The sequence below is a fragment of the Coregonus clupeaformis genome, unplaced genomic scaffold, assembly GCF_020615455.1.
Source record: "Coregonus clupeaformis isolate EN_2021a unplaced genomic scaffold, ASM2061545v1 scaf1892, whole genome shotgun sequence".
Classification (NCBI taxonomy): domain Eukaryota; kingdom Metazoa; phylum Chordata; class Actinopteri; order Salmoniformes; family Salmonidae; genus Coregonus; species Coregonus clupeaformis.
In genome coordinates, this window is record NW_025535346.1 from 25873 (window position 1) to 37500 (window position 11628).

At 48.7% G+C, this 11628-nt stretch overlaps 1 protein-coding gene across 1 annotated transcript in view; it reads right to left on the reverse strand.

Annotated features, from left to right (window-relative positions):
* Nucleotides 1-1659: 1659 nt before the first annotated feature.
* Nucleotides 1660-11628, reverse strand: part of LOC121565232 (slit homolog 2 protein-like) — a gene marked incomplete at its 5' end in the record, with an annotated part of 76021 nt that continues 66052 nt past the window's right edge. Inside the window, 1 exon segment of the mRNA XM_045218901.1 lies at nt 1660-1919. Within this exon segment, the coding sequence (XP_045074836.1) occupies nt 1660-1919 (260 nt within the window).

An 11628-nucleotide genomic window follows, 5' to 3' on the forward strand; every position in this document is an offset into this window, starting at 1 on the left:
CACCATCAACATGTCTAGGATCAGGTGATGTTGTAATCCACACCATCAACATGTCTAGGATCAGGTGATGTTGTAATCCACACCATCAACATGTCTTGGATCAGGTGATGTAATCCACACCATCAACATGTCTTGGATCAGGTGATGTAATCCACACCATCAACATGTCTAGGATCAGGTCACGTTCTAATCTACACCATCAACATGTCTAGGATCAGGTCACGTTCTAATCTACACCATCAACATGTCTAGGATCAGGTCACGTTCTAATCTACACCATCAACATGATCTCTGTGTAAAAGAGAAATGAACTATACACTTCTTCTTATTACGCTAGTAATACAAATACCTCTTCATCATCAGCATCATCAGCATGGCACAGTACAAAGTCTCAGGAAACATGGCCACAGAAATATACAATAATGTCCTCAATCACAACATCACATTTGAAGATTAAAATGTAACTAAGGTTTTCTGGCAACAAAAAAAAACACGATAGTTTTACTCAGTGGTCAAAACAACACCAATGACTTCTCTCCAAACCCCCCCCCCCCCCCAAAACAAAACAAATAGGACATGATATGTTGTTAGTCAATCTAGTCAATCTCCACAGATTATGTCTTTAATACAAAAAATAAGAGGACAAATATAAATTAATATATATTAAAAGAGTCAGGCAGGTACATGGGTCAGAAAGGTGGTCACAGCTCCAGGAGAGGAGAGGAGGCATGGGGTTGAGGTTTTAACCTAATTACTACCTTATCAATATAAAAAACTACACCATCTATGTGTGTGTGTGTGAACAGTCTGGTGTGGTTCAAGATGTGTGTTGTGTTGTGTGGATGAAAGGGGTTCCCCTCCGTCTCTCCCCACTGGCTGAGAGAACAACGGCTCCACCTGGTGGTGAGTGTGTGAAGTACTACGGGTTTAATAAATGGGGGGACTCTACAACACAGGAAACAGGAAGTACACAAAAGGAAGTGGTCGTCCGTCAGTGGAACACCGCTCGTCGTCATGGCGAAAAAGAAAAGGAGGAACAGAGTCAACTCTTGTTTTTTTGTTTTTTTGTCTTTTTCTCCACTTGATAATAAAAATAAGTCAGTTTTTTTGTATTTTACAATATAATTCAACATCTCCTCTGAGGCAGTGAGCCCACAGTCCAGCGCTGGCAAGATATTTTTGTTTGTTTGTTGTAGTTTTCTTGTTTAGTTTTGACTTTTGGGGGGTTTACAGAAAGAAGGGGGATGGGGGGCAGGTGGAAGGTGGATGGAGGAGGAGAGGTACATGGACGGGTTTTCTCCCAGAGAGAGACAGACAGGAACAGGAACAGGGGAGGGACAGGAACAGGAACAGGGACAGGAACAGAACAGGGGAGGGGACAGGAACAGGGGAGGGGGAGGGACAGGAACAGGGACAGGGACAGGAACAGGGACAGGAACAGGGACAGGGGGAGGGGGAGGAACAGGGACAGGAACAGGGACAGGGACAGGGGAGGAACAGGGACAGGGACAGGAACAGGGACAGGAACAGGGACAGGGGGAGGGGGAGGAACAGGGACAGGAACAGGGACAGGAACAGAGACAGGGACAGGAACAGGGGGAGGACGTAGCGGGTTGAGGTGGAACCTTTCATCCCAGGGTTCAGGGCCGGGGGGAACGTTTACGAGGGAGGACACTTTGTACAGCCGCACTTCACCACCTTCTCCACTTCCTGTACGAAGGAGGAGCCGTCGGTGCAGTGGAAGGTGTATTTCCTGCGTTTGGAGCGTAGAGGGTGCAGCAGCCTATCCCGCCCCCCTTCCCGGCCCCCTCCGGACAGGAGCGGCACTCTAGACAGGGAGACCTTCTCCTGGGTTTGGCCGCCGAATAGCCTCTGGAGCTGGTGGACATCTCGGAACCGTTCCCCTCGACAGACCACCTCTACAGGGGGAAGAGAGAGAGAGAAGAAGAAGAGCTTAGAGAGGAGAGAGAGAGAGAGGGGGATAGTTAGAGGAAGAGATGACTTAGAGAGGGGGGAGGTAGTTAGAGGAAGAGATGACTTAGAGAGGGACAGAGAGGGGATAGTTAGAGGAAGAGATGACTTAGAGAGGGAGAGAGAGAGGGGGGGATAGTTAGAGGAAGAGATGACTTAGAGAGGGAGAGAGAGAGAGAGGGGATAGTTAGAGGAAGAGATGACTTAGAGAGGAGAGAGAGAGAGGGGGATAGTTAGAGGAAGAGATGACTTAGAGAGGGAGAGAGAGGGGGATAGTTAGAGGAAGAGATGACTTAGAGAGGGAGAGAGAGGGGGGTAGTTAGAGGAAGAGATGACTTAGAGAGGGAGAGAGAGAGAGGGGGATAGTTAGAGGAAGAGATGACTTAGAGAGGGGGGAGAGAGAGGGGGATAGTTAGAGGAAGAGATGACGAGAGAGAGAGAGAGAGAGGGGGTAGTTAGAGAAAGAGATGATTTAGAGAGGGAGAGAGAGAGAGAGAGAGAGAGGGGGGGTAGTTAGAGGAAGAGATGACTTAGAGAGGGAGAGAGAGGGGGGATAGTTAGAGGAAGAGATGACTTAGAGAGAGAGAGAGAAAGGGGGGATAGTTAGAGGAAGAGATGACTTAGAGAGGGAGAGAGAGAGGGGGGGGATAGTTAGAGGAAGAGATGACTTAGAGAGGGGGGATAGTTAGAGGAAGAGATGACTTAGAGAGAGAGAGAGGGGGGATAGTTAGAGGAAGAGATGATTTAGAGAGGGAGAGAGAGAGAGAGAGAGAGAGAGGGGGGTAGTTAAGGAAGAGATGACTTAGAGAGGGAGAGAGAGAGAGAGGGGGATAGTTAGAGGAAGAGATGACTTAGAGAGGGAGAGAGAGAGAGGGGGATAGTTAGAGGAAGAGATTACTTAGAGAGGGAGAGAGAGGGGATAGTTAGAGGATGAGATGATTTAGAGAGGGAGAGAGAGAGAGAGAGAGAGAGAGAGAGAGGGGGTAGTTAAAGGAGGAGATGACTTAGAGAGAGAGAGAGAGAGAGGGGGATAGTTAGAGGAAGAGATGACTTAGAGGGGAGAGAGAGAGAGAGAGGGGGATAGGGTAGTTAGAGGAAGAGATGACAGAGAGGGAGAGAGAGAGAGGGGGGATAGTTAGAGGAAGAGATGACTTAGAGAGGGAGAGAGAGAGAGGGGGGTAGTTAGAGGAAGAGATGACTTAGAGAGGGAGAGAGAGAGAGGGGGTAGTTAGAGAAGATATGACTTAGAGAGGGAGAGAGAGAGAGGGGGTAGTTAGAGAGAGATGACAGAGAGGGAGAGAGAGAGGGGGATAGTTAGAGGAAGAGATGACTTAGAGAGGGAGAGAGAGAGGGGGGTAGTTAGAGGAAGAGATTACTTAGAGAGGAGAGAGAGAGGAGTAGTTAGAGGAATATATGACTTAGAGAGGGGAGAGAGAGAGAGGGGGTTAGTTAGAGGAAGAGATGACTTAGCAGAGGGAGATAGAGGGGGATAGTTAGAGGAGAGAGATGACTTAGAGAGGGAGAGAGAGAGGGGGGATAGTTAGAGGAAGAGATGACTTAGAGAGGAGAGAGAGAGAGAGGGGGATAGTTAGAGAAGAGATGACTTAGAGAGGGGGATAGTTAGAGGAAGAGATGACTTAGAGAGGGGGAGATAGTTAGAGGAAGAGATGACTTAGAGAGAGGGAGAGAGAGAGGGGGATAGTTAGAGGGAAGAGATGACTTAGAGAGGGAGAGAGAGGGGGGGATAGTTAGAGGAAGAGATGACTTAGAGAGGGGGAGAGAGAGGGGGATAGTTAGAGGAAGAGATTACTTAGAGAGGGAGAAAGAGGGGGGGGGATAGTTAGAGGAAGAGATGACTTAGAGAGGGAGAGAGAGGGGGGATAGTTAGAGGAAGAGATGACTTAGAGAGGGGAGAGGGGGGGATAGTTAGAGGAAGAGATGACTTAGAGAGGGAGAAAGAGGGGGGGGGATAGTTAGAGGAAGAGATGACTTAGAGAGGGAGAGAGAGGGGGGATAGTTAGAGGAAGAGATTACTTAGAGAGGGAGAGAGAGAGGGGTTAGTTAGAGGAAGATATGACTTAGAGAGGGAGAGAGAGGGGGGATAGTTAGAGGAAGAGATGACTTAGAGAGGGAGAGAGAGAGAGGGGATAGTTAGAGGAAGAGATGACTTAGAGAGGGAGAGAGAGGGGGGATAGTTAGAGGAAGAGATGACTTAGAGAGGGAGAGAGAGAGGGGGGGTAGTTAGAGGAAGAGATGACAGAGAGGGAGAGAGATAGGGGGGGTTAGTTAGAGGAAGAGATGACAGAGAGGAGAGAGAGAGGGGGTAGTTAGAGGAAGAGATGACTTAGAGAGGGAGAGAGAGAGAGAGAGGGGGTAGTTAGAAGAAGAGAACTTAGAGAGAGAGAGAGAGAGGGGGATAGTTAGAGGAAGAGATGACTTGAGAGGAGAGAGAGAGAGGGGGGATAGTTAGAGGAAGAGATGACTTAGAGAGGGAGAGAGAGAGAGAGAGGGGGATAGTTAGAGGAAGAGATGACTTAGAGAGGAGAGAGAGAGAGGGGGTTAGTTAGAGGAAGAGATGACTTAGAGAGGAGAGAGAGGGGGGATAGTTAGAGGAAGAGATGACTTAGAGAGGGAGGAGAGAGAGAGGGGGTAGTTAGAGGTAGAGATGACTTAGAGAGGGGAGAGAGAGGGGGGTTAGTTAGAGGAAGAGATGACTTAGAGAGGGGGAGTGTAGTTAGAGGAATATATGACTTAGAGAGGGAGAGAGAGAGAGGGGTTAGTTAGAGGAAGAGATGACTTAGAGAGGGAGATAGAGGGGGGATAGTTAGAGGAAGAGATGACTTAGAGAGGGAGAGAGAGAGGGGATAGTTAGAGGAAGAGATGACTTAGAGAGGGAGAGAGAGAGAGAGGGGGATAGTTAGAGGAAGAGATGACTTAGAGAGGGGGGATAGTTAGAGGAAGAGATGACTTAGAGAGGGGATAGTTAGAGGGAAGAGATGACTTAGAGAGGGGAGAGAGAGGGGGATAGTTAGAGGAAGAGATGACTTAGAGAGGGAGAGAGAGAGGAGGGATAGTTGAGGAAGAGATGACTTAGAGAGGGAGAAAGAGGGGGGGATAGTTGAGGAAGAGATGACTTAGAGAGGGAGAGAGAGGGGGGATAGTTAGAGGAAGAGATTACTTAGAAGGAGGGAGAGAGAGAGGGGTTAGTTAGAGGAAGATATGACTTAGAGAGGGAGAGAGAGGGGGGATAGTTAGAGGAAGAGATGACTTAGAGAGGGAGAGAGAGAGAGAGGGGGGATAGTTAGAGGAAGAGATGACTTAGAGAGGGAGAGAGAGGGGGATAGTTAGAGGAAGAGATGACTTAGAGGGGAGAGAGAGAGGGGGGTAGTTAGAGGAAGAGATGACAGAGAGGGAGAGAGAGGGGGGGATAGTTAGAGGAAGAGATGACTTAGAGAGGGAGAGAGAGGGGGGATAGTTAGAGGAAGAGATTACTTAGAGAGGGAGAAAGAGGGGGGAAGTTAGAGGAAGAGATGACTTAGAGAGGGAGAAAAGAGGGGGATAGTTAGAGGAAGAGATGACTTAGAGAGGGGAGAGAGAGGGGGATAGTTAGAGGAAGAGATGACTTAGAGAGGGAGAAAGAGGGGGGATAGTTAGGAGGAAGAGATGACTTAGAGAGAGGAGAGAGAGGGGGGATAGTTAGAGGAAGAGATTACTTAGAGAGGGAGAGAGAGAGGGGTTAGTTAGAGGAAGATATGACTTAGAGAGGGAGAGAGAGGGGGGATAGTTAGAGGAAGAGATGACTTAGAGAGGGGAGAGAGAGAGAGAGGGGGATAGTTAGAGGAAGAGATGACTTAGAGAGGGAGAGAGAGGGGGATAGTTAGAGGAAGAGATGACTTAGAGAGGAGAGAGAGAGAGGGTAGTTAGAGGAAGAGATGACAGAGAGGGAGAGAGATAGGGGAGTTAGTTAGAGGAAGAGATGACAGAGAGGAGAGAGAGAGGGGGTAGTTAGAGGAAGAGATGACTTAGAGAGAGAGAGAGAGAGAGAGGGGGTAGTTAGAAGAAGAGATTACTTAGAGAGAAGAGAGAGAGGGGATAGTTAGAGGAAGAGATGACTTAGAGAGGGAGAGAGAGAGAGAGGGGGGATAGTTAGAGGAAGAGATGACTTAGAGAGGGAGAGAGAGAGAGAGGGGGGATAGTTAGAGGAAGAGATGACTTAGAGAGGGAGAGAGAGAGAGGGGTTAGTTAGAGGAAGAGATGACTTAGAGAGGGAGAGAGAGGGGGGATAGTTAGAGGAAGAGATGACTTAGAGAGGGAGAGAGAGAGAGGGGGGGTAGTTAGAGGTAGAGATGACTTAGAGAGGGAGAGAGAGAGGGGGGTTAGTTAGAGGAAGAGATGACTTAGAGAGGGGGGAGGTAGTTAGAGGAATATATGACTTAGAGAGGGAGAGAGAGAGAGGGGTTAGTTAGAGGAAGAGATGACTTAGAGAGGGAGATAGAGGGGGGATAGTTAGAGGAAGAGATGACTTAGAGAGGAGAGAGAGAGGGGGGATAGTTAGAGGAAGAGATGACTTAGAGAGGGAGAGAGAGAGAGAGGGGGGGATAGTTAGAGGAAGAGATGACTTAGAGAGGGGGGGATAGTTAGAGGAAGAGATGACTTAGAGAGGGGATAGTTAGAGGAAGAGATGACTTAGAGAGGGAGAGAGAGGGGGATAGTTAGAGGAAGAGATGACTTAGAGAGGGAGAGAGAGAGGGGGATAGTTAGAGGAAGAGATGACTTAGAGAGGGAGAAAGAGGGGGGATAGTTAGAGGAAGAGATGACTTAGAGAGGGAGAGAGAGGGGATAGTTAGAGGAAGAGATTACTTAGAGAGGGAGAGAGAGAGGGGTTAGTTAGAGGAAGATATGACTTAGAGAGGGAGAGAGAGGGGTATGAGATAGTTAGAGGAAGAGATGACTTAGAGAGGGAGAGAGAGAGGGAGGATAGTTAGAGGAAGAGATGACTTAGAGAGGGAGAGAGAGAGAGGGGATAGTTAGGAGAAGAGATGACTTAGAGAGGGAGAGGAGAGAGAGGGGGATAGTTAGGAGGAAGAGATGACTTAGAGAGGGAGAGAGAGGGGGGGGATAGTTAGAGGAAGAGATGACTTAGAGAGGGAGAGAGAAGGGGGGTAGTTAGAGGAAGAGATGACTTAGAGAGGGAGAGAGAGAGGGGAGGGGAGTTAGAGGAAGAGATGACTTAGAGAGAGAGAGGGGGGGGGATAGTTAGAGAAGAGATGACTTAGAGAGGAGAGAGAGAGAGAGAGGGGGTAGTTAGAGGAAGAGATGATTTAGAGAGGAGAGAGAGAGAGAGAGAGAGAGGGGTAGTTAGAGGAAGAGATGACTTAGAGAGGGAGAGAGAGGGGGGAGATAGTTAGAGGAAGAGATGACTTAGAGAGAGAGAGAGAGAAAGGGGGATAGTTAGAGGAAGAGATGACTTAGAGAGAGAGAGAGAGAGGGGGATAGTTAGAGGAAGAGATGACTTAGAGAGGGGAAGAGAGAGAGATGACTAGAGAGAGAGAGGGGGATAGTTAGGAGGAAGAGATGACTTGAGAGAGAGAGAGAGAGAGAGAGAGAGAGAGAGATGAGAGAGAGAGAGAGGGGGTAGTTAAAGGAAGAGATGACTAGAGGGAGAGAGAGAGAGAGAGGGTAGTTAGAGAAAGAGATGACTTAGAGGAGAGAGAGAGAGGGGGATAGTTAGAAGAAGAGATTACTTAGAGAGGGAGAGAGAGAGAGAGGGATAGTTAGAGGATGAGATGATTTAGAGAGGGAGAGAGAGAGAGAGAGAGAGAGAGAGGGGGTAGTTAAAGGAAGAGATGACTTAGAGAGGGAGAGAGAGAGAGAAGGGGATAGTTAGGAGGAAGAGATGACTTAGAGGGGAGAGAGAGAGAGGGGGGGGATAGGGTAGTTAGAGGAAGAGATGACAGAGAGGGAGAGAGAGAGAGGGGGGATAGTTAGAGGAAGAGATGACTTAGAGAGGGAGAAAGAGAGAGAGGGGGGATAGTTAGAGGAAGAGATGACTTAGAGAGGGAGAGAGAGAGAGGGGGGTAGTTAGAGGAAGATATGACTTAGAGAGGGAGAGAGAGAGAGGGGGGTAGTTAGAGGAAGAGATGAGAGAGAGGGGGGGATAGTTAGAGGAAGAGATGACTTAGAGAGGGAGAGAGAAGGGGGGGTAGTTAGAGGAAGAGATTACTTAGAGAGGGGAGAGAGAGAGAGGGGGGATAGTTAGAGGAATATATGACTTAGAGAGGGAGAGAGAGAGAGGGGTTAGTTAGAGGAAGAGAGGACTTAGAGAGAGGGAGATAGAGGGGGGATAGTTAGAGAAGAGATGACTTAGAGAGGGAGAGAGAGAGGGGGAAATAGTTAGAGGAAGAGATGACTTAGAGAGGGAGAGAGAGAGAGAGGGGGGATAGTTAGAGGAAGAGATGACTTAGAGAGGGGGATAGTTAGAGGAAGAGATGACTTAGAGAGGGGGATGAAGTTAGAGGAAGAGATGACTTAGAGAGGGAGAGAGAGGGGGTGGATAGTTAGAGGAAGAGATGACTTAGAGAGGGAGAGAGAGGGGGGGATAGTTAGATGAAGAGATGACTTAGAGAGGGGAGAGAGAGGGGGATAGTTAGAGGAAGAGATTACTTAGAGAGGAGAAAGAGGGGGATAGTTAGAGGAAGAGATGACTTAGAGAGGAGAAAGAGGGGGAGAAGTTAGAGGAAGAGATGACTTAGAGAGGGAGAGAGGGGGATAGTTAGGGAAGAGATGACTTAGAGAGGGAGAAAAGAGGGGGGATAGTTAGAGGAAGAGATGACTTAGAGAGGAGAGAGAGGGGGGATAGTTAGAGGAAGAGATTACTTAGAGAGGGAGAGAGAGAGGGGTTAGATTAGGAGGAAGATATGACTTAGAGAGGGAGAGAGAGGGGGATAGTTAGAGGAAGAGATGACTTAGAGAGGGTAAGAGAGAGAGAGAGGGGGGGTAGTTAGAGGAAGAGATGACTTAGAGAGGGGGAGAGAGAGGGGGATAGTTAGAGGAAGAGATGACTTAGAGAGGGAGAGAGAGGGGGGGGGTAGTTAGAGGAAGAGATGACAGAGAGGGAGAGAGATAGGGGGGGTTAGTTAGAGGAAGAGATGACAGAGAGGGAGAGAGAGAGGGGGGGGGTAGTTAGAGGAAGAGATGACTTAGAGAGGGAGAGAGAGAGAGAGAGGGGGGGTAGTTAGAAGAAGAGATTACTTAGAGAGAGAGAGAGAGAGGGGGGGATAGTTAGAGGAAGAGATGACTTAGAGAGGGAGAGAGAGAGAGAGGGGGATAGTTAGAGGAAGAGATGACTTAGAGAGGGAGAGAGAAGAGAGAGGGGGGATAGTTAGAGGAAGAGATGACTTAGAGAGGGAGAGAGAGAGAGGGGTTAGTTAGAGGAAGAGATGACTTAGAGAGGGAGAGAGAGGGGGGATAGTTAGAGGAAGAGATGACTTGAGAGGGAGAGAGAGAGAGGGGGGTAGTAGAGGTAGAGATGACTTTAGAGAGGGAGAGAGAGAGGGGGTTAGTTAGAGGAAGAGATGACTTAGAGAGGGGGAGGTAGTTAGAGGAATATATGACTTAGAGAGGGAGAGAGAGAGAGGGGTTAGTTAGAGAAGAGATGACTTAGAGAGGGAGATAGAGGAGGATAGTTAGAGGAAGAGATGACTTAGAGAGGGAGAGAGAGAGGGGGGATAGTTAGAGGAAGAGATGACTTAGAGAGAGAGAGAGAGAGAGAGGGGGGGTAGTTAGAGGAAGAGATGATTTAGAGAGGGGGATAGTTAGAGGAAGAGATGACTTGAGAGAGGGGGGATAGTTAGAGGAAGAGATGACTTTAGAGAGGGAGAGAGAGGGGGATAGTTAGAGGAAGAGATGACTTAGAGAGGGGAGAGAGAGAGAGGGGGGATAGTTAGAGGAAGAGATGACTTAGAGAGGGAGAAAGAGGGGGGATAGTTAGAGGAAGAGATGACTTAGAGAGGGGAGAGAGAGGGGGATAGTTAGAGGAAGAGATTACTTAGGAGAGGGAGAGAGAGAGAGGGGTTAGTTAGAGGAAGATATGACTGAGAGGGAGAGAGAGGGGGATAGTTAGAGGAAGAGATGACTTAGAGAGGAGAGAGAGAGAGGAGGGGATAGTTAGAGGAAGAGATGACTTAGAGAGGGAGAGAGAGGGGGATAGTTAGAGGAAGAGATGACTTAGAGAGGGAGAGAGAGAGGGGGGGAGTTAGAGGGAAGAGATGACAGAGAGGGAGAGAGATAGGGGGGGTTAGTTAGAGGAAGAGATGACAGAGAGGGAGAGAGAGAGGGGGGGTAGTTAGAGGAAGAGATGACTTAGAGAGGGGAGAGAGAGAGAGAGAGGGGGGTAGTTAGAGGAAGAGATTACTTAGAGAGAGAGAGAGAGAGGGGGGGATAGTTAGAGGAAGAGATGACTTAGAGAGGGAGAGAGAGAGAGAGGGGGATAGTTAGAGGAAGAGATGACTTAGAGAGGGAGAGAGAGAGAGGGGGGATAGTTAGAGGAAGAGATGACTTAGAGAGGAGAGAGAGAGAGAGGGGTTGGTTAGAGGAAGAGATGACTTAGAGAGGAGAGAGAGAGGGGGATAGTTAGAGGAAGAGATGACTTAGAGAGGGAGAGAGAGAGAGGGGGGTAGTTAGGAGGTAGAGATGACTTAGAGAGGGAGAGAGAGAGGGGGGTTAGTTAGAGGAAGAGATGACAGAGAGGGAGAGAGAGAGGGGGGTAGTTAGAGGAAGAGATGACTTAGAGAGGAGAGAGAGAGAGAGGGGGGGGATAGTTAGAGGAAGAGATGACTTAGAGAGGGAGAGAGAGGGGGGTAGTTAGAGGAAGAGATGACTTAGAGAGGAAGAGATGAGAGAGGGGGGATAGTTAGAGGAAGAGATGACTTAGAGAGGGAGAGAGAGGGGGGGATAGTTAGAGGAAGAGATGACTTAGAAGAGGGAGAGAGGGGGGGGTAGTTAGAGGAAGAGATGACTTAGAGAGGGGGGTAGTTAGAGGAAGAGATGACTTAGAGAGGGAGAGAGAGGGGGGATAGTTAGAGGAAGAGATGACTTAGAGAGGGAGAGAGAGAGAGGGGGTAGTTAGAGGAAGAGATGACAGAGAGGAGAGAGATAGGGGGTTAGTTAGAGGAAGAGATGACAGAGAGGGAGAGAGAGGGGGGTAGTTAGAGGAAGAGATGACTTAGAGAGGGAGAGAGAGAGAGAGAGGGGGGTAGTTAGAGGAAGAGATTACTTAGGAGAGAGAGAGAGAGAGGGGGAGAAGTTAGAGGAAGAGATGACTTAGAGAGAGGGAGAGAGAGAGAGAGGGGATAGTTAGAGGAAGAGATGACTTAGAGAGGGAGAGAGAGAGAGGGGGTTAGTTAGAGGAAGAGATGACTTAGAGAGGGAGAGAGAGGGGAGATAGTTAGAGGAAGAGATGACTTAGAGAGGGAGAGAGAGAGAGGGGGGGTAGTTAGAGGTAGAGATGACTTAGAGAGGGAGAGAGAGAGGGGGTTAGTTAGAGGAAGAGATGACAGAGAGGGAGAGAGAGAGGGGGGGTAGTTAGAGGAAGAGATGACTTAGAGAGGGAGAGAGAGAGAGAGGGGGGATAGTTAGAGGAAGAGATGACTTAGAGAG